The sequence below is a fragment of the Urocampus carinirostris genome, chromosome 4, assembly GCF_059441175.1.
Source record: "Urocampus carinirostris isolate Australia breed hairy pipefish chromosome 4, RoL_Ucar_1.0, whole genome shotgun sequence".
Taxonomy (NCBI): Eukaryota; Metazoa; Chordata; class Actinopteri; order Syngnathiformes; family Syngnathidae; genus Urocampus; species Urocampus carinirostris.
Genome location: NC_142352.1, coordinates 29,427,163 through 29,454,984, shown reverse-complemented (window position 1 = coordinate 29,454,984; position 27,822 = coordinate 29,427,163). Strand labels below are relative to the sequence as shown.

The 27,822-nt window shown below is 39.7% G+C and overlaps 1 protein-coding gene across 1 annotated transcript; it reads right to left on the bottom strand.

Annotated features, from left to right (window-relative positions):
• Positions 1-3: 3 nt before the first annotated feature.
• Positions 4-24,204, bottom strand: kiaa0895l. Its single transcript, XM_088334079.1, has 8 exons — positions 23,979-24,204; positions 15,592-15,881; positions 13,822-14,330; positions 12,105-12,248; positions 10,414-10,546; positions 7,055-7,360; positions 4,330-4,427; positions 4-1,585 (listed from the first exon to the last, which is right to left on the bottom strand). Exons 2-8 carry the CDS (start codon positions 15,851-15,853, stop codon positions 1,424-1,426), a joined length of 1,614 nt encoding a protein of 537 aa, XP_088190205.1. The 5' UTR covers positions 15,854-15,881; positions 23,979-24,204; the 3' UTR covers positions 4-1,423.
• Between the last annotated feature and the right edge of the window lie 3,618 nt (positions 24,205-27,822).

Genomic DNA, 27,822 nt, shown 5'->3' with positions numbered 1-27,822 from the left:
ACGTCATTTTTAAGCAGGCTTGTTTTATTTTTCTTTATACAATGTGTGGTCTATCGAGTCTAACTGCTGAGAAACAGTGTAAAACAAATTTAATCATTCACAAGCACTTCACCCAAGATGAAAGCACTTTTCAACCCTTGAAAACACAAGATTAAAATTCAAACATTTTCAAGGATTCCAAGCACGCTTACGAACTCTGAGGAAAGATCATCCTCAAAATAACACAAACGCTTTGAATCTTTCTTTTAGCCACCGGCACTTAATTAAAAAAATAATAATAATCACCCCTGCCCAGGACTTTCAAGTGGTGTCCATTCTTAATTATAAAAGATCGAAGAAAACGAATGAATAAATAAATAGTACTACTAATTCCAAAATAATGTTTAAAGCCGTTGTTTGTCACATTCACTTTAGGTCCAAAAAAATAATTGCATGAACATATCATTTTGCAGCAGTATTTTTTGCACAGTCATGTTTCAATGCTAGTCGTATATTCATTCGATGCTCGTTCAAATGTTTATCGATGTGAAATTGCATTGTTAGGAAATGAAAAGTGAGTCAGCATAGAAGCCTTACATACATGCACGCATGGAATGCAGTACACAAAAGTGAGTATACAGTAGCTAGATGCGCTAGCTTAAGTCCCTTTTGTGTTATAAAAGAGACGGTGTGTGTTATTTGAACACTACATTTCGCTGTATGGAGTATTTCAGCCAAATACAAGTGCTAAAAAGCACAATGAAGAATACAAACCAAAATACAGAGACTCAAAGTGACCAAAAAAACACCATTTGATTTCTTTGTTTCTTTTTTATAAAGCCTGTGTGAGGTTTCTATTTTTTGGAGTATCCATAGCAGAAAGATGGCGAATTATCATGTCAGGTCTCTCGCAGTGAGCCTCATGTTGTGAAAAATAAATGTTTATTTCTCAATCTATGAGAGTTTTAATTTTTTTTAATGCATCTTTATATGATAGCTAAATAATACACACTGTGCATGAAAAACACTCAGAGCATTGTGTATTTTTTCAGGCCTCCTAGTGGAAAAATATGTCATTTAAAAAAATATATTGATATGCATCAAACAAAATGACAAAACTATCATATAAACGTGCATTATTAACAAAAACTATAATTATAGCTCAAGGAACTTGTATCTATTCTACATAAGAAATGAGGCTCACCTAGAGGGAGTTGAATTGATTGTCTGCCATATTTCTGCTAAGGGCACCCAAATAACCAAAAACAAAGGCAAAGAAATGAGATCACTCTGAGTAGTTTTTAATTCTTCCTTGTGCTTTCTAGCACTCGTTTTCAGTTGCATGACACCACACAGCTACACAGTGTCTATTTAAGTGCCATATAGACAGCAGTGTTCCTATGTGATACAGGCAGTTACCCCAGCTTTTGGTGATGCGGGAAAATCATGGAACCAATTGCTTCAACTTTAAATCATCAACTCTGTTGACGGCAACTATATGGTCCAGATGTTGAAGGTAGCGCTCTGGGTCACGCATAAAATGAGGGATTCTGGCGGCCTCCTTCACTGCCAAGTGCCGCAGCTTCTCCACATCTTCGTAGGACACCTAGAACCACCAAAAGAAGAATCGTTTTTCTTTTTGGTAGACATGAAAGAGGTGTTAAAACTAGCTGAAGTTTCAAAGCAGTACACGACTGGTGACGTGCCAGTCAACTCAACTGTAGTCTTTTAAACACCGAGTGGTGGAAATTTGGTTTCCTTGTTTTTTAATCCACTTTTGAACCAACCTACTTTATTCTAAGAGGAGTGAAGCTACGGCTACAATGTGTGTCACATACACGGGGAGAGCTGAGCAATGATTGTACTAATTAATTGTAGCCCAAGTTTCTAAAGCAGAAATGAGCTCAAATCAAACTTTATCACTGCAAAAAAAGAGATTGTACCCTCTTGTCAAGCTTATTTTAAGTATGATTTTTTTCTCTGTTATTGAGAAATATTTCATTTTTTCAACAATTTAGGAATGAAATCGGGGTAACACGGCGGCGCAGAGGTTAGCGCGTGTGCGGCAGTTTTAAGGTCTTGGGAACCTCCTGTGTGGGTTCAAATCCAGCTACCGGACTTACTGTGCGGAGTTTGTATGTTCTCCCCGTGCTTGCGTGGGTTTCCTCCGGGCACTCCGGTTTCCTCCCACATTCCAAAGACATGCATTTCAGGTGGAGTGGCCGGTCCAAATTGTCTCTAGGTGTGAATGAGCGAGCGAGTTGTCTGTCCCTGTGTGCCCTGCGATTGGCTGGCAACCAGTTCAGGGTTTCCCTTGCCCACTGCTCGATGACTGCTGGGATGGGCTCCAGCACCCCCCGCGACCCTACTGAGGATAAGCGGTGCGGCTAATGAGATGAGATGAGAAATAAAATCATCCTTAACCTTGTCAAAATTATCTAACAGAAGATATTTTCACAAGATTGGGAAAACATAGCAAAACTTTACCTGAAGTAATTAATTGTTTTCAGAATGTTTCTATTTTACTAGAAAAACAAATATAAAGAAATCTTAAAATTTAAAAATCTTAAAATTAAAAAAATAAACTTTAAATGGGCCATTTATTTTGCCAATGTTGTAAGATTCCATTTTTGCAACGTGTAAAAAGTTAAATTCTCATTGGGGGGAAATGTCAAAATGTTCGCTCAATTCAAAGGGACAGTATGTTTTATTTAGCTCTTCCTATTAGAAAAAATCAATAATTGAAAAATATATATATATATATATATATATATATATATATTTAAATAATGAGAAAAAATACATGAACTAGAAGAAATATTTCTTAAAATACACGTAGGTTGAGAAATTCACAAGTAGTGACAGCTATTGAAAGAACTAAAAATTAATTTATTTTTTGCAGTATTTTTAGGTTGATTTTCTCCCGAAGAACTGTAATCATTCACAGAGAATCCTTTGTTTTGTTTTGTAATTGCCCTTTGTAAAATGGTGTTAAATTTCTATGTAATAAAGTTGGAAAATGTGTGTCAGTGAGAAAGAGTGCAACATCCATTAAAAAGCTCCTGTTTATATCAAAATATGTGTCACGATACAGGCTAATCCAAAAGTCTTGGGCACATTTGAAGTCCTCATATCTCCTTAAATATGAACAGTAGTAAGATAAAACTTGTACCATATTGAGGCTAATTACATAAGGTTTTTTAAAAGGCTATTATTAATTTTGTAACGTTTCAGACCCATTAATTGCTTTCACTCAAGTAGAAAAGGCATTTTGTTTACTTGAATATGCAAAAACTGATCATGAATTGTTCTTCAATGTGTATTTTGCAGAAAATTCAAAAAGGGGACACGAGAGAGGAAGTCCAAATAGAGATCGCTTGGTAAATTTAAAACCGATGGGTGCTTATGCCTAGCTAACAGAAAAGGACGGCCCTCAACTTCAGAAGATGTGATTGAAGTTTGAACTGCTTTCCAGTGGAGCCCCTAAAAGTTGATCAGAAGACCCAATAGGGAACTTAAACAACTGATTTGTGAAAAAAATTTGCAAGCTACAGCTAATACAAAAGTTGAAGGAAATTGATAAACCACCTGATCATGACTTTTGCATTGGAATGCAACAGAAGATGAAAAATGAAGGATTTGATGACAAGCTTCTTTTAGGGATAAGGCAACTTTCCACTTAAATGACAATGTTAACAAGAACAACACCTGCATGTAGGGTACTGAAAACCCTTGAGCATCAGCAAGATTCTAAAAAGGTGACAGTGTTTTGTGCTATCTCGAAGAAAGCGGTTTATGGACCATTGTTCTTTATAAAGGCAAAAGTCTATGTTGAGACGTAACCAGACATAGTGGAAAACTTTTAATAATAGATTAATTAAATGAGAAAGAGTCGTGTGACTTCATTTTCCAACAGGATGAGGCGCCACCACATAGGAGACTCAGGGTTAGACAGTTTCTGAACACAACACTGCCAGACAGAGGGATTGCAGAATGATCACAATCTCATGTCCTGGCTACCCAGATCTTCTGCCATGTGATTTCTTTTTGTGGGAATTTGGGAAGGGATTGGTCAAATAACAGGCACAGATAACAGATGCTGTTGACTATGCAATGCTGGGACACGTTTGGCAAGAATTTGACTCTTGGGTTGATGTGTGTCGAGTGACCAAAGGTGCTCACATTTAACATTTTCTAACATCCCATGTAAAAATTGAGATTACAAGCTTTCTTGAATTTACCACATGTGATTTTACATCCTTAATAGTTCCTGAGATATTCAATGTCAAAATGTGCCCCAGGATTTTGGAACACCCTGTATAGTTGGTGCATAAAGGTAACAACACAGACCTTTCCTAATGAGGTCAACATCTTGAAGTCAATGTTCCTTCGATGCCGAAGTATCCGCAGGATCCCATCTAAATAAACTTGGTCTTTACTAAAGCAGCCTGTAAACATAGCATTCAAGTTGCATGAACATCAGAGCAGTGGACAGATTACAATTGAATAATGGGTGGAATCAAATGTGTTGTTAATGATAATTATTAAGCATGAAAATAGGTCAAGGGTAAAAGGTGAGGAGTGTGGACGAAACATGTTTCGGTATTGTGTAGAAGCAAACAAAATATTGAGTTCTGGCGACATACACTATGTTTTAGTAATCTGCAGGAGGCACCACTCACACATACACTTCAGGGATATTGCACTAAACTAAGAAAGGGATAAAGCCTGGATGTGTGTTTTTTTGGCTGGATTTAGCCTAATGTTTGTTTCATGAAAGCAGGTTAATTTTAGTTTGGCTCTGTTACTACGGGGATGTGTTTTCTTCGGTGAGCCTGCTCCAAACCAGCCCAATAACCAGGCATAGATTGTGTGTTTAATTGCTATGCCAGGCAAGAATGCTTGTCAATTTTGTTGAATATGTTTATTAAGGCTGGTTCTGAAATTCTAATAAGTGGCCAAAAACTTGCAAAGTTGCTATGAAATAAATCTCTCACAAGAGTAATATAGTATAGATAGATAGAGAGATAGAGAGATAGAGAGATAGATAGATTATTCATCTATCTATATATATTTTCTATATCACATTCTACAGGGGCACCATAGAGAGCATCCTGACCAGCTGTATCCCTGTGTGGTGTGGAGGCTGCAGTGCCTCGGACAGGGGGAGTGTGAGGAGGGTGATGAGGACAGCAAGAAAATCATTGGGACTTCTCTCCCCTCCATTCAGGACATTGGCCAGAAGCGCTCCCTATCCCGAGCCAAGAACATCATTAGGGACCCCTCTCACCCCCATCAAGGACTGTTCACTCTGCTAGCCTCTGGGAAGAGGTACTGCAGTGTGCGGTGCAGGACCACCAGGTTCTGCAATAGTTTTGTCCCCCTGGCCATTAGACTGTTAAATGGTAAATCACACACATAGTAAGTCTACACTGCTGCTAATCTGTACATCTGTTTGTCTGTTTTGTTTTTTGCACTACTAGGAGTTCTATATACCTAGCCACTCCTTTGCACATCTGTTCTCCTCGTATTACAGTGTTATTGTTACTGTACAGTGACTTGTTTACCTGACTGCCCATTTTGCACATCTGGTTAGCTGCTACTCTTGCACTCTTTGCACTATTGTATAATACTATACATAGCCATAATTATTTAGTATATTATTAGTACTTCAATACTCCAACTCAATACAACATTTTATTTATATCTGTACATTCAAGGAAACTGTGCGGGTCAGATGTATCGACATTTCGTTCTGTATACACGTGTACTAGAATGACAATAAAGTAGATCTGAATCTGAATCGGAAATAGGAGAAACAAAAGCAGAGCGCGAGCGGGAGAGACAGCGAGAGAGAGAGAGAGAGAGAGAGAAAGAGAGAGAGAGAGAAATTCAACTCCCAGTCATGTGTTCCCTTATCAAAAAGAGAAAAGTTTGTTCAATACAAATCATTGAATGATGAGAATTAAAATTCTCCTTATTGTCATTGTTGACAACCTATTGAACATTGTTTAAAAAGGAGATAAGACTGGGACCCCAGGATGAAAAAGTGATAAAAGCCTTAAAAAATAAAATAAAAATAAAAAACAATAATTAGTTAAATGGGCAAACATTTGTCTTTGTTGTATCTGCTGGGGATCAAACCCATAGACTGGGAAACAACATGCAAACACTAATTTAAATTATTGTTGTAATTTATACTTTTATGAAAATGTTTACGCGAATATTGGAACTTTGCTATTAGATTTGATATCTATATTAGAAATGTTAAGCTTTGCTGACATCCAAAATTGCCACTCAAAGTGCTGTTTAAAAACATTAAGCGTACAATAAGACAATAAAAACCCCTCTTTTATCCCCAACCAAGAACCCAAAAGACATCAAACACAGACACAAACAATGTAACGATACAATAAAAACAAAATAAACAGTAATAGAAATGAAATATAACTATAGCAAGGCACAGAATAACTCTGTGAGGAAAGGGACCTGATGCAGGCTTGTCCTCACAGATAGCCTCAGGATTTTTAACCATTGAACCAAACCCTACCAGTACGGGCACCTTAAACAAGGAAACATTGAAATATAAAAAAAGAACTAAAAACTAACTGCAGAACAAAACATAAAAACGTGAAGTGAGACATAAAGTATGTTACAATAAAAGGTTAGAAGTTAAACAAATAAACAAAAAAGGGTGGGTCTTAAGTGTTCATTTAAAAATATCGAGGGTCCCCGCAGACCCCATGTCCTCAGGCAGACTGTTCCATACGTGAGGACCAAAGTGGCTGAAGCCTGCTTCACCATAGGTTTTAGTCCTCACCCTAGAAACAGTCAACAAACCGCTGCCAGAGGGCCTCATATAATATATAATAAAAGCATATCAGACAGAAAGCCCAAGATCATTTAGACTTTTAATAACTGGTGTAATTTGATCTCTCCCCTCGGGGTCCGAAAGCACACAGGATACTGAATTTTGTAGTAGCTGCAAGTTAATATTTGTGCTAACCTAATTTTAGTAACAAATTAGTTTGTGAGTAGCGGAGATGTGTGGTTGAATTTTTTTGTGTGTTGTCACCTGGTTGCGAAGTGTCTGTCTGTCCTCTCTTGGCTCGCAAGCAATATTCCCAGCGGACATCTGGATGCTCAACAAAGCGAGCCACGTGCCTGAAGAGCTGGCTGAAACTCATGCTACCAGCATGGAAAACGGTGTAGTAGAGAAGCGCTGCACGCCACAGGTACGGTTGCTTCCGGAGCAACACGCTGTGTAGGCTGGCCAGGCCCTCCTCAGTGGGGTTTGCCGGCTGGAGGCCAAACTGCTTCCTGCCCTCGGGTGTGGACCACGGCTGATGACTATTGTTGACCCCTCGCAGATAATGTGTGCCTGGCGAAAAAAAAATTGAGAACAGAAGTTACAGTATTACCCTGATGAGTCCGCCAGCAATACAAATGACATGATTACAGGGCTCCTACAGCTTAAGTGTAGTTCAATTTAAGATTTTTGAAGACCAAGTTGACAAAAAAAAACCCACAATTAAAACAAGCAAAACAATATCAATAAAAGTACATCAAAATTCATAAAAAGGATGGTTATTGTAAATCTTGAGTCAAAACTGGCAGATAACAACTAATTCCCCAAAAACTTTTCTGCTACTTTCATGAATGATTTTTATCATGATGTAAGAAAAATGCTTTTTTTTACTCAATCTTTTAAGTTCAAAACAAATATAAATCTTATTAATGCCTTCATATTTTAAGCCTTTCTACATTTGGATTTAAGACATTTCAATGGCAATTAAGGCTTTATCTTAGAATAATGAATTCAATGCCTTTTAAGACTTTTGAAGGATCATTAGGAACCCTATATTAACACCAGACTATTTCTCTCGAATTATGAACAAGGTATTCTAACTTTGTTTGATCAAAGGAAATATAAAGGTCACGGTGACAATCAAGGAAGGATATTTTAAATTTATAACAGTACAAGCCCTCTGCGCCAATTTAGGATTGTCCTTGCTACAATTTTGTTTACTACAGAAGGAAAAGTCATAGTTGGCAAACGTCTGCTAAAATAGTAATGTTGCCAAAATGATTCAGGATAAGAGAGAGAGCGCCTCATAGCCAAGCCACTGGTCACAGGCTCGAGATCATGTGGACCTCCAATTGCTCACTAAAGGGGTCAGGTGCATAAAGAGCTGGGTGGCAGCCAAAGGAGAGAACCTTGGCTCACCAATCCCCGGCTCCAAAAGCTGGCTCTTGGGACATGGAATGTCATCTTTCTGGCGGGGAAGGAACCCGAGCTGGTGTGTGAGGTTGAGAGGCTCTGACTAAGTATAACTGTACTTACCTACTTACTAACACACAGCTTGGGCTCTAGCACTAGTCTTTTTGAGAGGTTGGGCTCTATTCCACTTTGGAGTTGCCTGCGGTGAGAGACAGGGGCCATTGTAGTTATATTAGCTGATCCCCAGCTCAGCACCTGTACGTTAGGGTTCACCCCCGGTTGATGAAAGGGTAGACTCCCTACGCCTTCAGGTGGAGGGACAGGTCCTGACCGTTGTTTGTGCTTACGCACCCGAGTACGTTCGAAGTACCCACTCTTCTTGAAGTCCTTGGACGGTGTGCTGCAGAGCACTCCGACTGGGAAGTCCCTCATAATACCAGGGGACTTCAAGACCTACGTAGGCAATGACAGTGGGACCTGGAGGGTCATCATTGGGGAAAAAAGGGTGCATGGAAGTTTGACCATTGATACATGTGTTTTGTGGATTTGGAGAAGGCCCTGGACTGTCTGTGTCGGGAAGCCCTGTGGGGTATCTTTAATAATATAAAGTACCAGAAAGCATCTGGGTTGTTCAGTCCCTGATTGACCAGTGGCAGAGTTTGGTCTGATCTATCATCAGTAAGTCAGAAGAGCATCACTTCATCACTTTATATATGTTCATACGCTTCATAAAATGTATTTCTAGGCATAGCCGTGGCGTAGAAAGGGTCCAGTATGAGGGCTTTAGAACTGCATTTCTGTTTTTTGCAATGGATATGGTGCTGTTCGCATACTCAAGCCGTGTTCTCCAGCTCTCGCTGGAGCAATTTACAGCAGTCTGAGACTATGGTTCTCAGCCAGAAAAGGTTGGCATGCCCAATCTGGATCTGGAAATAAATCCTTCCCTAAGGAGATCAAGGATTTTGACCTCTTGTTCCCAAGCTATGTTAAGATGGAATGGAAGGGTTGACAGCATCTGCTGTCATGTGGAATCAATACCGGTCCGTTTTGGTGGCAAAGGAGCAGAGCCAAAACGCAAAACTCTAGATTTAACAGTCAATTTAGTTCCTACGCTCAACTATGGTCACAAACTGTGGGTCGTGACGGAAAGGTTTCGGATTAGTTTCCCCTGCAGGGTGCCTGGGCTCACCCTTAAAGATGGGTGAGAAGCTCGGTCATCCAGTGTAGAGCAGCTGCTCCTCCACAATGAGAAGTGCTATATGTGGTGGCTGGGGCATCCGGTAACGATGCCTCCGGTAGCCCTCCCTCGGTAGATGTTCCAGGGATGACCCAGTACATGCTGGAGAGACTACGTCTCTAAGCTGGCCAGGGAAAGCCTTGTGATCCTGTAGAATTAGCTCGACAAAGTGGCTGGGGACATGGAAGCCTGAGCTGCCTTGCTGAGGCTGATGCCCCCCTTGAGCCAACCTCGGATAACCATGTTCTTCTCTTGCCATATTTATTTTTTACATGGAGACTGTACTCTTGCCAATACAGGTCGGCTTGCATGAAAAACTGTGGTGCATTCAAGATCATCATAAACCATAGGAGTTTCCCAAGAAAACAAAGTGTGGGGCAAGCTTTTCCTTTTGTCTGTAGCATATTTAATTCTGAGGGAAGCCGATGATTGATAAGATTTTTCGACCACAACTTGTAAATGGGATGCAGCAATGGAGCACACTTTTGGAAGGAAGAAACAAGTGCCATACTTTGTGGATTTTAAAGAGTGACGTGAATAAAATCATCCTTTTTCAATGTCAAAAGTTAAATGCGGAAAGGTCTATTTATGTAATGGTGTCGCCGTGCTAGCCTTCTGAACCAGCTAATCGGATTGCTCACAAAAAACATGTAAACTGGGTTATTTGTCTGTCACTAAGCATTTAATGGATTCGTCCAGAATGGTCCAGAAATTAAAATCTTGAACCCAAGTCTGACGACTCCCTACATAAAAATTTAGTAGGTGGATATTATTTGATGTATTTTGTATTGGTTTATTTTCTCAAAGTTATTCACAAAAATCCTTTGAGGAATACACTTCCACTACATGCAGGGATTTAAAAAGGCAGCATTGGTAATATTGCTAGACTAAGAATTATACAACAAAACCAAGCACAAAACCGGTGGAGAAAAATGTACCTAAAGAAACAATCAGGAGTGAGCTTGTGTAAACTGACCTATTTCATGTCTCAGCATCCCCTCCAGCCAGTGCTGACGAGCTCCGGCCAGGTTGATGGTGAGAGTGGGACGACAGCTCTCCACCATCATGACGGCCTGCGAAAGCAGCTCGTCAGACAGACGCACCACAACCTAAAAATAAACCCACACATATCCTTAAGTCATTATTATGATAATCTCCTCAACCAAAGGCAGCGTTTTTCTACAGACATTTAACAGAAAACGTTGATCATTTGCCCTTACCTTTATCATTGTCAAACCACACATAAGCTTTAAGCCCTAGTGTGTAATATTTGACCATTAAATGGCACTTTATTGTCTAATGCGATTGAACACCAGTGCCAGAGCACAGCGTAGCAAGTCGCCAGACAAACATGACGACAACCTTAAGTCGGCATTCAATTATGTAAAAGAAATACAAATTTTTTGACCTATGATTTTTTTATGAAAAACAACCTTGATTTGTAGTTCAGGTATTTTTGATGAAAGCCAGATTGGAATGTTATACATGTCAACAAATTAAATGATCAGTTATTAGCATTGCTTTCTGCCAAGTAAGTACATGTACTCAACACTGCTGTCTTAATTTAATTTTCTTAAAAAATAAATTCTAATATATATATATATATATATATATATATATATAAATAATCTTCCATTATATCCAAATAAATGCATTTTTTTTTAAACAGGGCCAACCATAAAAAGACAGATGAAGTATTGGATTATACATTGCCCAGATATGCTCTTTGCTACATGTTTTACATTTAAAATAATCATTCTAGACCTACACATTGAATGCGAGTCAAGATATAGAAACCATAGGAAGGATTAGGAGTGCCTAATCTTATTGCACACAATGTTTTACAACGTTGATACCAATGGCAATAAAGACAATTCGAATTCAATTCTACTATTCTATGCTATTTATTTGTGAGAGCTGGGCCGGGCTTTTCTTTCGCGGCCTTTTTTTTTTGTTTAATTATTATCCACCCATTATTGTTCTGTTTCTTTTTTTGTGTGTTGCGGGATGGAGAATTTGCTCAATGGATTGAGTGGCTTCAGTTACCTTCTCACACAGCACCGGGCACACCTTGCCCGGCTACACTGCGGGAGAAGAGGACTGAATGCATCGAGTTACGAGGAGGATCTGCAATTTGTCAAGCATTGTAATTGTCAAGGCTAAAAAACGAATGGCCAGACAGCAATAAATTTGCTAAATGAATGAGTAAAAAAAATGACTTGACATAAAATTGTTGCCATTATTCAGTCAACTTTGTTGACAATATAGCATATACTGTACGTAAATTTTCAATGAAGGATAATTCAAATAATGCAACATATCAAGAAAGTCCAAAGATATGCAATAAAACCAATTCATTTTTTACATGATTGACAGAAGAATTTCCAGGTGTATCTCTGGGGATAATCTTAGCCTGGTTGTGAGTCTGGTGGGCAGGCTAGCTGTAAAAAATAAATAATTATAGTAACTGAGCTGTTTTCTTGCAACCAACTTCTAGCAAAATTCAGCCAAGGCAGTAAACTTATCCCTCCTTAATCCATATATAATCCTGGTCTTGGTTACGTGCAATACCCCCCTAGTATTGATATCTGCTCATCCCTAGTTTTGATGGTACAACCTCTACATGAATTTCAGCCAAGGAAACCCCTGGTTACTTTTTACCCTTACCTCACCCACACAGCCTTCCTTTTGCAAATATTTCCGGACAGTGGCCCACACCTGACTCTTGGGAAGTACAGCCCCACCTGTGACCTCCTCAAAGGTCTCATAGGTCCCAAACTTGTTCAGGACGCACTCCATGATTCCGACTGCCTGCAGGAACACAGAAACAGCTCAAGTGTTGACAAGTTACCATTATCTTCTTTTTTTAAAAGGTATTCCCAAACATTGTTTTTTCAATTAGGCACACAACTATATTGCAAAGTATTCCAGGCACCGGAGGACTAGAGAAATCTAGTCTAAAAATTGACTCATCTCACTTGTTTCCTCTAGAGGGTTAGGGTTTTCTTTTTTTTTGAGAAATGGTTACATATATTTTACTATATCTGCTCTAAATAGCACAAACCTTTCATTGTATACTTAAATATAGCTCCCAGTTAGCGTCAGGGCTGCTGAGGACTTTCCTGTTTTGTTTGTTCCCTGTTGGTGCTCCTTGGCTGACAACAGGGTGTTGTATGGCTGGCTAACCTGGCGTTGGTGCCAATTTTGCCATGTCCCATGTATTATTCCCAGCCGTCTTTGAATTTGCCGCCATAACCTTTGCCGCTTTTCTATGTTGGTTCCCGGTTAGCCTAGCTGCTCACTGCGCGTTGTTTGGTTGGCCAGCCTCATTTTTTCCCACTGAGGCTGTAGCCACCTTTCATTGACTGGTCCAGGTTAACCTTCCTCTCGGCGGCTCTCCATCTGTTTTTTTGTGCTAGTTTTTGCTCTGCCTTTGTCGTGACATTACTGTATCCCCTTTTGACACAACTCCTAGGTATTCTTCAACTAATTAACACGGGAAACAATACGGCGACTGGCTTTCTCGGGTTCAAGGGTTCCTCCCAGGGTTCGCACACCTTGTTCAAGGCCAAATTCAAGCACATGTTAAGGACTTTTAAAGAAAATTTCTCAACTTTCTCCATTATCATTAAAAGAAGAAATCCAGTGTGAATCAAGTATTCTGCAGCCACAAATATATCTACGGATGCGATTTTTGATCTTGTGTGTGCATTTATCAAGATGTGACTTTTAGATCTTGAGAAAAAACGCAAATACATTTGTGGATTTGAACAATAAATGTTTTTGAGATAAATCTTTCCCCATGTAGTTTCAGGAAGTTCTTGCCATTACAATTTACCTCTGGGATACTTAATTTTTCGCATGGCCCATAATAAATGTTCATAATTGAAACGTAATCAATGTACTAATACATATTTTATAGGGCCCTGTCCTCTTGGGCGCAACCCTGAAGAAGGGGATGGCGCTTCATAAGACAATGCCATACAAAGTAAAATCAGCTGCAGTCTATCACATGGGTAAAAATGGCAGAGAAAAGCCACCAGAGAGCAGTGATGTCATTTTTAAGCAGACTAGTTGAGAAACATGAAAACCGTTTCAAGCATTCTAAAGCACTCGGCCCAAAAGTGAAGCACTTTCCAATCCTCGAAGACACTCATGAAAACTCAAGCATTTTCGAAGATTTCCAGCACCCGTACGAACCCTGTTCTCCGATGACTTCACAGCTCAGGATGACAAAGACAGGCTGTCTTCAAAATACATTATCTCTGAAAATAATTGGAATATACCAATGAAATAAGCATAAAATTTATTCAAAGAGCAGGTACTATTTCCTCTAATTTTGCATGTTCAAGAATTTGGGATTACCTTTAGGATTGTGATATACCTGTTCGAGAAAGAGGCCAGACCCCTCACTGTACTTGTCCAGCACGGATTTATTGTCAGACTGAGCGTACTCAAATTGAGGCTCGTACTTGTAATCCGACTCGAAGAACTTCTGTTTCTCCTGCTCAAGGTTCAGAGGCCTGAGAGCGACAAGCAGACAAGGCTTGGGTGAGGTGGGCGACGGGGGCAACGTGTTGCTTCCCGCGCCTTTCATGATGTGCGGGAGCGACATGGCGCTTCGCAGTTGCCCCTGTCTAGCACGCAATCCCAGGGACCGGTTGATGGAGCATGTGCTGCCGCTGCGGCGCATCCAACCCCCGTCGCTCAGGCTGAGATTGGTCAGGCTGAGATTGGTCAGGCTTCGAGCTGGCGGCGAAGGGGCGGCCGACCCTATTCGCCATGCCGGTTGCATCAGCTGCTGAGACTTTCGAACCGGCCGACGAGGCGTCGCCTCCGGGTTGACGGGCTGACGGAGAGGAGGAGGCCTGGAAGCGGTAGGCGCTTTAAGAGCTGCAACAACAAATTTATATAATCCATTATTAAAAGCACAAAATTGATTATCAAATGGCTGTGCCGTGCGATTTATGCAACACTTAGGGTTTGTTCCTTTTTACATGCCAAATTAAGCACTTTTTTAGGAATTTCAAGGCCAATATTTCAATTTCTCTAGTAACATTTAAAAAAGAAATTGGGTGTGAATCATGTATTTTGCATAGCCAGAAAAAAACTATGATTTAGTTATGCAATATTAATCTTTCGTGTGCATTAATCAAGACATATGATTTTTAGACAATGAGTAAATCGTGAAAATCTCGCTGTTTGGTAAAAAAGACAATAATATTTTGCTTACATTTTCAGATGCAGTAAGTTCAACCAAATACCACTAGGAAACGCTAACGTATTTTTCGCACGGCCCATAATAAATGGTCATAATTGATTCTTAATGCTTGCAAATTTCATAGTGCCGTGTTTAGGTCCTGCATACACCTGTCCCCTTGGACACGACCCGTAGGTGGCAACGATGCTTCATTGGACAATGCCATATTAACTAATGCCAGCTGCCATAAATTAAGAGGGATTTTCTAAGTGGACCCACCAGAGAGCTGTACCGGAATAAAATAATCCATACATAGCTCATATATTCTTCGCTGTATCTGCGTTTGGAAATGTCCACAGGTCTAAACAAACTTGATCTGTCTTTTTCTATGGTGTGAAATAGAGGGTGTCATTTCACAATTGCAGGGAATTATAACCATCTATTGTTAAGTGGTTTAAATGAACCTTAGTCATTATTATATTTGCTTAGAATTGACAATACAAATTGAAAATAGATCACCGACCAAATTTTGGGCACCGACTCACCAGTTGAGAAACACTGATCTTGATTGAAATCCAAATTTATATACGCCGAAATGCAACTCAAAGTGGTGTTTAAAACATTCAATGTACAATAAGATGACATGACAAGTATTGGCATTCTCCTCCAATGTTGTCTCAATTTTTTTGCAATTTATAAAAATAGTATCTAACATCTTTGCAGGTGTATAGCATGCATTTGTATGTATTATGGTTTATTGTTATGCGATATGTACAAAAACTTTTTTAAGTGTTTTATTTAAAAGAATATCCTGTTGTTTTGTGTCTTTTATCGGTCGAAAACATCAGTAGAGGAGAAAATTTAAAAAGGGTTTTTGAAAAATCAAATTTATTGTACAATTGAAAAAATAATGGATTCAGCGATTATTAAAATTATTTTACTCTGCAGCCTTACCCGCTTTAGACGCGGACTTGCTCTTGGCCGTTTGTTCTGTGTCGTTCTGAACCGGCATCCCGTTTGGTGGAGCCTTCGCCTGCTTGCAAGCTTTACGCCTTCCCCCCTGAGGTCTCACCCTCGTTTTGGTGCCACCGCTGCAGCTCCCGGCTTTGACGGCCGCCTTGGACTTTTTGGATTCCAGTTCCAAATGGTCCCCGGCGCTCCCCGTCTGCTCAACCTCGACATGATCCATGAAGACTACGCTCGAGTCCAACACCATCACCACAGCCACCGCTTCCTCACTTGCTCTAGATGACAGAGATTCGTGCAAGTGGGATTAACTAAAGAAAAATTGATGTTAATGACTATGGAGAGTGTCAATATGCATGATATAAAAATGCCACGGGAGCACATTGAGCACAGGAATGGTTCAAGAGAGGTTGCAATGCAGAGGACAAAAAGGAAATCTTAAAAAACGAGTCAATGCGAGCGCACGGTTGATCTGCTTTGAAAAGAAAAAAGGCACAGGGGAGGATGTTTTAGACTACGCTGGATTTTCTTATCTGGGGGTTGGGTGCTCTACTGTTCTCCTTGCAAGTTCAAAATCCAATGATGAATGTCTGTTTCTGGACTTGTGATCAACTTAAAAAAAAAAAAACAACTATCAGGCAAATTATAAAAGATGGCTATTAATTTCTAAATAGGGTGTTTTTAGTATCAAATTTACTATTCTTTGAAATCTCTTAACAAAAATGTTTATCATTATTTATTCATTATGGTCAGTTATCTTCAAAAAGATGGCGACTGCGCATGGATACATGCTTGCGGCGAGCTCTCCAGCTAATCTTCTATTTATTGCCGTTCTCTTGTCTTTTTTGCTTTCACTTTTGGACACATGTGTGGCCAAAAACACTTACAGTAGGGACGAACTTATTCGGTTGGGTGGGCGTCTAAATTTCGATTATTCGGGCACTTTTTATACCGCCCATGATATACCGAGCGAACTTCAAAGAGACCCGGCATCCTTGTGGACAGCTATTCCTCTTAAAAAACGGCGGCGGCGGCCCCGTAAAGAAAGAAAACAGAAACGTGGTTGCCGTGCAGGTAGATGTGTGAAGCGTGTGAAGTCCAAGCAGCAAGATGGACGCGAGGATGTAACTAATTCCACCATTCATTCCTCGCCGGACAACCGACGCTTTGAACTCAGCGCTCACGAGCGGCCACAACGCCGGGAGCTTTTGAAGATCTCGACAAAGACTACAAAGAGTTCAGCTAAGTCAAATGATTCAGCAAAGCTGAAATTTGGTCTGTTAAATATTAGATCGCTTGCTCCAAAAGCTTTACTTGTTGATAACATTATTCGTGATTATAAACTTAACTGTATGGGTCTTTGTGAAACGTGGTTACGCCCGGATGAGCACTTAGCGCTAAATTATGCCTCTCCCCCAGACTACGAGAGTAGTCATATAGCACGCACACTGAAAAGGGGTGGTGGTGTTGCGCTAATCTCTGAAAAATCGCTCAAATTTAATACACGTACCTCTAATAATTACAAAACGTTTGAGGCTCTTGTGATGCGGTCCCCTCAATTGTCAATTGATGTAATAACTATCTATCGTGCACCTGGGCCATACACAACTTTCTTAGACGAATTTGCTGAACTTTTGTCTGAACTAGTAACCTATGCAGACAAAATTATAATTATGGGAGACTTTAACATTCATATGAACTCCCCACACAGTTCACTTACTATTGCGTTTAGTTCTCTAATTGATGCATTTGGTTTTACTCAACTGGTTGACTTGCCAACCCATAAAAATGGGAACACGCTAGACTTGATTCTGACTCAAGGAGTTTTAACCTCAAACATTATGGTGCTACCGTGTACTACTGTTATCTCTGATCATTATTTAGTGACATTTGAGGTGCTAACTAAATGTAAAGTTAATAAAGCTGAGGGATCTAGCGGACGCAATATAAGCACTGGCACAGTTTCTGAGCTCTTTGAACTCCTTCCTGGAGCAGTTGCGTCCTTTCCTAAATACAATGGCTCGATTGACTCACTCATGAATGAGTTCAATACCACCCTGACTAGTGTGCTGGATTCAATAGCGCCCATAAAACTAAAATCACGTCCTAAAAGACGCACACCTTGGTTTACTGATGAAACTAGAACCCTTAAAAAAGAATGCAGGAAATGGGAGAGAAAATGGCGCGCTACCAAGCTTGAGGTTTTCCATCAAACCTGGTGTGACAGCTTGTTAAAGTATAAAGCGGCCCTTGCCTCTGCAAAATCGGCCTACCTTTCGAAGGTGATTGCGTCTCAAAAGAACAACCCCAAAGCCCTTTTTGACACTGTAGCATCGCTTACAAGGCAACAGCCTATCGCAGACAGTTCGACACACTCTGCTCAGGACTTAATGGTCTTCTTCACTAAGAAGATTCAATGCATACAGGAAGAAATTGCAAAAGAAATTGTTAGTACCACACGTATTAAAGGACTGAAATTTACAGATGCACGACAGGGTGGCTGCCCTGGGAAAATGGCCGGTTTTAGTGAACTGTCACTTGATGATCTCAAACAAGTGGTGAATGCGGCCAAACCGACAACTTGCCAGTTCGACCCGCTCCCAGGTTCACTTATTAAAAGTCTTTTTAGCGTCCTTGGGCCTTCAGTTCTAAATATTATAAATACATCACTCTCCTCAGGTGTAGTTCCAGCAGCTTTTAAGTCCGCCGTTATTAAACCCACACTGAAACGACCCAACCTTGATCCAGAAATATTAAGTAATTACAGACCTGTGTCAAACCTACCTTTCCTCTCTAAAGTACTCGAAAGAGTAGTGGCACAGCAGCTGAATGCTTTCATATCGGAGAATAACCTTTTTGAATCCATGCAATCAGGATTCAGGGCTAACCACTCTACTGAGACAGCTCTGATCAAGGTAACAAATGATCTCCTAATGTCAATGGATTCTGGCGCTTCATCACTTTTGCTGCTGCTGGATCTTAGTGCTGCTTTTGACACAGTGCGCCACAATATCCTACTAGAACGGTTGGAAAAATGGATTGGTCTCTCAGGAGCTGTCCTCTCGTGGTTCAAATCCTACCTCTCAGATAGGACACACTGTGTTAAATATGGTGAAACGACATCTGAGCCCTTTAATGTTACCTGCGGTGTTCCGCAGGGTTCAGTGCTCGGCCCCCTACTTTTCAACATTTACATGCTTCCGTTGGGTGATATTATTCGCAAGTACAATATCAGCTTCCATTGCTATGCAGACGACACTCAACTATATCTTCCGTTGGAGGAATCTTCCACACTAAACTGTGGAAATTTGGAGGCCTGTCTCACTGAGATAAAAGAGTGGATGTCACTCAACTTCTTGCGTCTTAACTCTGAAAAGACTGAAATGTTAGTCATTGGTCCTTCTAAATGCCGGGACTTATTCTCAAAAACTGCTGTGAACATTGACAAATGTCACATCACACAGAGTGACTCAGTTAAAAATTTAGGTGTCATATTTGACCCTGAACTATCCTTTGAGATGCATGTAAAACAAATTACTAGAACTGCCTTCTTCCATCTTCGCAACATTGCTAAAATCCGTTCAATACTGTCTCAGTCTGATGCGGAAACAATAATTCATGCATTTGTTACCTCCCGTCTCGATTACTGCAATGCACTACTCTCCGGTCTCCCGAAGTCCAGAATCAAGTCTCTTCAGCTAGTACAAAATGCCGCAGCGAGGCTCTTAACCAGGACAAAAAAGTACGATCACATAACACCGATTTTGGCTAACCTGCATTGGCTCCCAGTTAGCCAAAGATGTGACTTCAAGGTTCTCTTGGTATTGTACAAGATCATACATGGACTTGCTCCCTCTTATCTTTCAGATCTGATCTGCCACTATGTCCCGGGCCGAAGCCTACGATCTGAGAGTGCTGGTCTTCTGATGATCCCGAGAGCAAAGAAGTCTTCTGCTGGTTCGAGAGCGTTCTCCATCCGGGCACCGGTGCTGTGGAATGCTCTTCCCCCTGAGATTCGATCTGCAACCTCAGTGGAAATGTTTAAATCTAAACTTAAAACTCACTTCTACTCCATTGCATACGAATAACCTACTCCTCTTGTCGGTTGAAAATAGTTTGTGTAATATACAGGGAGTGCAGAATTATTAGGCAAATGAGTATTTTGACCACATCATCCTCTTTATGCATGTTGTCTTACTCCAAGCTGTATAGGCTCGAAAGCCTACTACCAATTAAGCATATCAGGTGACGTGCATCTCTGTAATGAGAAGGGGTGTGGTCTAATGACATCAACACCCTATATCAGGTGTGCATAATTATTAGGCAACTTCCTTTCCTTTGGCAAAATGGGTCAGAAGAGGGACTTGACAGGCTCTGAAAAGTCAAAAATAGTGAGATGTCTTGCAGAGGGATGCAGCACTCTTAAAATTGCCAAGCTTCTGAAGCGTGATCATCGAACAATCAAGCGTTACATTCAAAATAGTCAACAGGGTCGCAAGAAGCGTGTAGAAAAACCAAGGCGCAAAATAACTGCCCGTGAACTGAGAAAAGTCAAGCGTACAGCTGCCAAGATGCCACTTGCCACCAGTTTTGCCATATTTCAGAGCTGCAACATCACTGGAGTGCCCAAAAGCACAAGGTGTGCAATACTCAGAGACATGGCCAAGGTAAGAAAGGCTGAAAAACGACCACCACTGAACAAGACACACAAGCTGAAACGTCAAGACTGGGCCAAGAAAAATCTCAAGACAGATTTTTCTAAGGTTTTATGGACTGATGAAATGAGAGTGAGTCTTGATGGGCCAGATGGATGGGCCCGTGGCTGGATCGGTAAAGGGCAGAGAGCTCCAGTCCGCCTCAGACGCCAGCAAGGTGGAGGTGGGGTACTGGTATGGGCTGGTATCATCAAAGATGAGCTTGTGGGGCCTTTTCGGGTTGAGGATGGACTCAAGCTCAACTCCCAGTCCTACTGCCAGTTTCTGGAAGACACCTTCTTCAAGCAGTGGTACAGGAAGAAGTCCGCATCCTTCAAGAAAAACATGATTTTCATGCAGGACAACGCTCCATCACACGCATCCAAGTACTCCACAGCGTGGCTGGCAAGAAAGGGTCTAAAAGAAGAAAAACTAATGACATGGCCTCCTTGTTCACCTGATCTGAACCCCATAGAGAACCTGTGGTCCCTCATCAAATGTGAGATTTACAAGGAGGGAAAACAGTACACCTCTCTGAACAGTGTCTGGGAGGCTGTGGTCGCTGCTGCACGCAATGTTGATCGTGAACAGATCAAAGCACTGACAGAATCCATGGATGGCAGGCTTTTGAGTGTCCTTGCAAAGAAAGGTGGCTATATTGGTCACTGATTTGTTTTTGTTTTGTTTTTGAATGTCAGAAATGTATATTTGTGAATGTTGAGCTGTTATATTGGTTTCCCTGATGAAAATAAATAATTGAAATGGGTATACATTTGTGTTTTGTTAAGTTGCCTAATAATTATGCACAGTAATAGTCACCTGCACACACAGATATCCTCCTAAAATAGCTAAAACTAAAAAAGCCCCACTCCAACTTCCAAAATATTCAGCTTTGATATTAATAAGACTTTGGGGTTCATTAAGAACATGGTTGTTGTTCAATAATAAAATTAATCCTCAAAAATACAACTTGCCTAATAATTCTGCACTCCCTGTAGTGTAACAATCTGTGAAGCCCTTTGAGACTCTTCGTGATTTAGGGCTATACAAATAAAAATGACTTGACTTGACTTGACTTGACTTAAAGTTTGTATTAAAATTTAAAATTTTAGTACCTAAAATATTCTGTTTATCGTAAATACAAAACTAGCTTAGGGAAATGGTTAAATTATTCAATGATCATGACATTTCAGAGTAAAAGTATTTGTATCAGATCGGTTAATTAATTTATTAATACTACCATGCGTTTACTTAGATAGGATTGATACTAAAATTCCCAGTCTTGCCCGATCTTAGAGCCACCTAAGCGTGATTTAGGATATTGTGTACAGTATTATAACAAACAGTAAAGTCTGGTAACTTGTTTGTTTGGCAGCTTATTTTAAACAAAGTGAATCATTTGCTTAAGTCTAAAAAAAATTACGTATCATAAAGCCATGATTGATGAAATGTGTAAATGATATCCTTCTCATATATTTTTGTTTATAATAATACTTATAGCATTATTTATGTGGTTGCATATTAATAGCATGTGCACATGTATCTAGTTAAAAAAAAACAATGAAAAAAATCGTGTTTTGAACACACATTGAAGTACAAACATACAGATTTATTTAAATAGGATGCGGATAAATCTGCATGATAATACCACATATTTGCTCTGGGCTGCTGACAATTACTGAATAAATAAAAACAGCTTTTGAATTTTTGGAGAGTGGGGCAGCGTTGGGTGGAATTTTTGGTTTAAACTTTTTGTTAATACTAAATAGAAAAACAAATAATTTGATTATAACTCCTCAAAACTGTACATTTACAAAAAAAATTTGATGAGACATATTTTAAAAGGAAAGGATGTTGATTTTTTTTTAACTGGCATCAATTAAAACATTGGCTATGAACCATTATTGCAGCAACCACAATTCTCATCAATATGGACCCGTTTTTGAGACAAATCTAGAAGTGTAAAAATGACAATTATATGTATCTTACTCTTAACATCTGTGTTTCGGCCATGCAATGTATTCATGTGGAGGAAAGGAGGCAAGGGGGGGAGCAGAATGATTTCAGGCTTGTGCTGGGTTTATTTTTCCAGGATGAAAATAGTGAAAGTAGGAAAAATACTTTAAAATACAGTCCAAATCTCAACCCAAACCCCCAGAAAGAGGGGAAAAAGAAAAATTTATTTGAGCGTGTCTAAGACAGACACGTACTTGCACGCGCCATAAAACCTGCTTGACAGAGGCTGCAATGAGGATTTCAGCCAGAAGATGGCATCGTCGAGTAGAATATTTAGAAGTTACGGACACCACTTTTATTTTTATTGCATGGCCTTCAATAAATGTTCATAATCAAAAAGTATACCTTGCACGTACATACATTTCATAGTGCCCTGTTTAGATATAGCATGCACCAGTCCTCTTGGGCGTGAACATTAGGTGGCAATAACTGGTCTACTAAGTGCTTGTCTATTAGTGATCTCAAGAGCCAAGAAGAGATCCGCAGGTTCGATAACGTCCTCCATTCTGGCCCCGGTGCTGTGGAATGCTCTTCCCCCTGAGATTCGATCCGCAACCTCAGTTTAAATGTTTAAATCTAAACTTAAAACACACTTCTATTCTATAGCATATGAATAACCTATATTTCATGTTGACAATATCTGTGTATTATTTGACCTCATGTAGGTTTTAGATCAGGGGATGTGTCATAATAGTCTGTGGTTTGCAATAATCTGTGGTCCGTGCAGCCTTCTTGGGATCAGGAAATCGCAAATTCGATTCCCGGCTCCTCCGTGTTATATGTCGAAGTGTCCTTGGGCAAGACACTGAATCCCTAATGCCCCCAATAAGCAGGACGGCGCCTTGCATGGCTGCATGACCGCTATTTGTGTGTGAGTGTGTGTGAATGGGTAAGTGTGAAGCACATTGTAAAGCCCTTTGGGAGGTCTTCTTTGACTTGAAAAGCGATATAGAAATGCAGACCATTTACCATTTATCATTACCCTTTGAGACTCTTTGTGATTAAGGGCTATACAAATAAACATTACTTGACTTAACAATAACGCCTAATAGGACAATGGTGTACAAACGAATGCCATCTGCATGGGAAAAGACAGAATGCAATGACAAACCAAAGCCACCTGAGAGCACTATCAGAGTCATATTTAAGCAGATATTTTGAAAAACCATTTCAAGCGTTTACAAACGCTTCACCTAGCACCTTTTAATCCTTGAAAACACAACATTGAAACTTAAAGCACTTTCAAGAATTTCAAGCACCTGTACAAACCCTTTTCTTTGGAGTTACTTAATAAAAATAAAAAATAAAAACAGAACCATCTTAGTGCCCAAGATCTTTGAGCTGATTTTATCATAATTATAATTTAATGTAAAGGGGAAGGGGGGAGTTATTTAATGATCATGACATTACCGAGCAAAACATACCGGTATCGATCGATACTAACCAGTATTTACTTGAACCGTATCGATACTCGAAACCTCGGTCTAGGAGTACATTATCAAAGCTTCCATTACTTCCAATCACAACACAAATGTGACAGCTACCAACATTTAAATAACGTGAACAAATTGTTACCCCCAAAAAATGAAATCAACATCCTAGATATAAACTCATGGAAAAAGAGTGCTCACTAATTCTTGAGCTACAATAAACAAATGAACTCACCATCAAAATTTCCTCCACAAACTACCAGAATGCAGAATGTTTTCCATTGTTCCCCAACATGACGGGCCACACCTTCTCAGCGCAACAAAGCCGGCTGGTTTCATTCATATTATGGGACAGGCGGGCACACAAGTTAGGCGAATAACGGTCCCGTGTGTGAAGCGGGCCTGGGGCGCCTGCCTGGACCAGCCAGGAAGCGGCTGTCGCCTTGGAACAGACCACGTCACACGGCGATGTGTTATGACGTCACTGCCAGAAATGACGCCTTTCAATTCCGGTTCAAGTGTCAGAATTAGTGATGGCCGGGATTGACAATATTGTACCGTGTAATGCACTGTGCTTCTCAGTGCTGCGCCTTATTAAAACAAAAGAAAAAACATCGTAGTCAATATAAGAAGTTTATTAAGAAATGCATACCCCAACAACACCAGAGGGGACTCAATGTAGCTAAACCCTGTAATAAGTGTGGGTAGGTTCAATGTTCCCTCTAATTTTGCACGGGTCTGAGCGTTCACACAAAGTCGGTTAGCAACGCTTGAAACAACAGTGAGCAACAGCAACCCCAAGTGTGGCAACTAAATCATTATCAAACATGTCCAAAACATCACTTTACATTTTGCTGAGTTTGCGCCAATGCAAAATTATTTTTCACTTTTGAATGAATTGACTAATGTACGCTTGCAAAGGTTGCAGGGCCTAAAAACGTCATTTGATTTAACAAATCTTTCACAAGATTTCCATTTCTTTTATTCCTGGTGTCTTTTGTCGCATAATACTAACATTTTTGGGGGCTTATTTAGTCGGTTGCACGATACAGAACTGTATTTAACTACATTTTTTAGTGAAAGTACAATGTTGGCAAGATTAACTTGATATAATTGGAAATTATTTGAATGCAACACAAACTTTTTCCTCTTTTTCCCTGTTTTTTTTCCTTTTTTTTTAATTCATTTTTTCTTAAATCTCATTGTGTTTATTTTTTCCGAGCTGTTACTTTTTTCTTGCTTTTTTGTTCTCTATTAGCTTTTTTCCCTTTATTTGCTTCTTTCTTTTCTTCTGGCTTTTTTCAGAATTTTTCCTGCTCTTTTTTTCTCTTTTTCTCTCCTTTTGTTTAGTTTTTTTTTCACAGCTTTTCACTCCTTTTTCATTTTGGTATTTTTTATTTTTTTGTTGTATTTTCCCCCCCCTTCCTTTAAGTCATTTTGTGCACAATTTTACATAATATTTGGTCGTGTACGGATTAAAGAAGCAAAAACAACGTGAAGAGCCGTTTGGGACCCGAAAGAGCCGGTTCTTTTTAGTGAGCCGAGCCGAAGAAGCCGGTTTCGAAAACTCTACTGACTTTACTCATCTTCGTTCTACTTCGACTTCGGCTTTTTCTTTTACTCTTAAAATAATTTGATTTTTTTTTCTGAGCAGTATTCGAGTCCGTTGATTAAGGAAGAACAAACAGGAACTTAAGTTAAAGAACTGTGTTATATTTATTAAACTTCACCAGCAAGAGATTTGTCCTACGCTTGAAGTGCAACAAAAATCAACAGTATCAATAACATAAAATTACAATCAGTAGTAAACAATGTAAAGTGAGTTTAATAAATTAAATTAACTCTCACAACCTGAGACAACTGGTCAAGTAGACATAGCATACTTACCTGTCAACCTGTACGGTTTTGCCATACAAAGTACGTTTTTTATGCGTTTTAAGACGAGTACGACGTACAAAGAAATCTGTACGGAGAAATGCAAATTTGTCAAGGATGGGTACCATCCGGTATACACCGACTATCACGAAACGGCAAATCAATCAAGTCAAAGGAGTTCCCCGCGGAAGCCTCTATCTCGGTATCGTTTTTTTCGTTGCAAACGAAGCGAGCGGTTTGTTGCTACTGTGCGCATGCGTCTGCCCCCTGGGGATTTCCCATCATGCATCATTCCCCCCCCAAAAATATTTTATTTATATATATATATATATATATATATATATATATATATGTATATATATATATATATATATATATATATATATATATATATATATATATATATATATATATATATATATATATATATATATATATGCATTTCAGGTAAATTGGCCGGTCCAAATTGTCCCTAGGTGTGAATGAGCGAGCGAGTTGTCTGTCCCTGTGTGCCCTGCGATTGGCTGGCAACCAGTTCAGGGTGTCTCCTGCCCACTGCCCGATGATTGCTGGGTTGGGCTCCAGCTCCCCCGCGACCCTACTGAAGATAAGCGGTACGGCTAATGACATGAGATGAGATATATATATATATATATATATATATATATATATATATATATATATATATATATATATATATATATATATATATATATATATATATATATATATATATGGTGTACGATTATTTTATATTTTGTACGGGCATGGAGCCGTGGGGGTTGAAAGGTATGATACTGTACTTTAAGTATTATGTCCACAACGAAAGTAAACCGTTCAACAATATGAAATGTGTTTAACACTGCAGTTGATGGATAAATTCACAACTTGAAACACTGGTCAAGTAAAAATAGGTGACTGCACTTCAAATATTTTATTCACAACAAAAGTCAACACTAAAAAAGTTACTATTCACTGTAGTAATTATTTGATCATATAACTACGTTATCAAATAAAATAAAATAAATTTGCTTAGTGAACAATGATTTGTCATTCCCTTTTTCAACAAAGTTTTGTGAGAAAAGACTTTAAAGACGTAATTGACACGATAACAAGAACTGACAGCATGTCTTTCGTCATAGATCACTGGGCTGGTAATAATGCAAAGTCTTACATACAACTCAGACACAGGATGTCTGTCACAGTTGCCCTTAAATATTTGGCAAGGCAAGGCAAGTTTATTTTTATTGCACAATTCATACACAAGGCAATTCAAAGTGCTTTACAGAAATGGCAGACAGGTTAAAAACACACAATAAAAGACATTGAAAATTTAAAATGTGGTTTTTAAAATGCATTAAAACCACAGATAAAACATAATAAAATCAATGAATTAAAATAAGGTAAAAGTGAAGAGTGCAGATAGAACCCTTTCAGTTGTATGCACAGTTGAACAGAGCTGTTTTCAGCCTGGTCTTAAACATTGGCAGAATAGACGCCTGTCTGACGTCATCAGGAAGACTATTCCAGAGTTTAGCTGCATGGAACTGAAATGCAGCTTCACCCTGTTTAGTCCTGGCTCTGAGCACCAGTAGAAGGCCTGTCTCTGAGGTTCTCAGGGTCTGAGATGGTTCATATGCGACCAACATGTCACAGATGTACTTTGGTGCTAGACCATGAAGAGACTGGCTGAGTCCCATTCTTCGCACTTTCACTCGCTATGTGCCCTAGTCACTCGGTTTGCGCGTTCACGTGAAAATGGGGTGTGTCCCGATACTCTCAAGACCGAGGCAGAAGTGCCCTCAAACCATGTCGTAGCCACTTCAAGACCGAGGGGGCTCTCGCTCTCACTTGGCAGCGAAGTGACTACCCAGAAGGCTTTGCGAATTCTCAATATCAACAAACATGCCCGAAAAGGAACCGCACAAATGTAAGTAGTTTTCCACAACCACGCATGTATTTGCAACAAAATGTATTGAGATATCTTAGTTAGACGTAAATGCAATAGAAAATCGTATTTTTGCATTAAAACACGAACACTGCAAAATCGCTACTTTACGAAGTGCACTAATCTACCAAGGGAGCTGGCAAAAAAAATCTTCACGCTACAAACTGTAAAGTAGGATAACTGCAGAAAATCACGGTTCAGCCCATCCCTGTTTTTATCTTAAACGAGTCGTGCTTTTCATGTACATGGCCAGTCG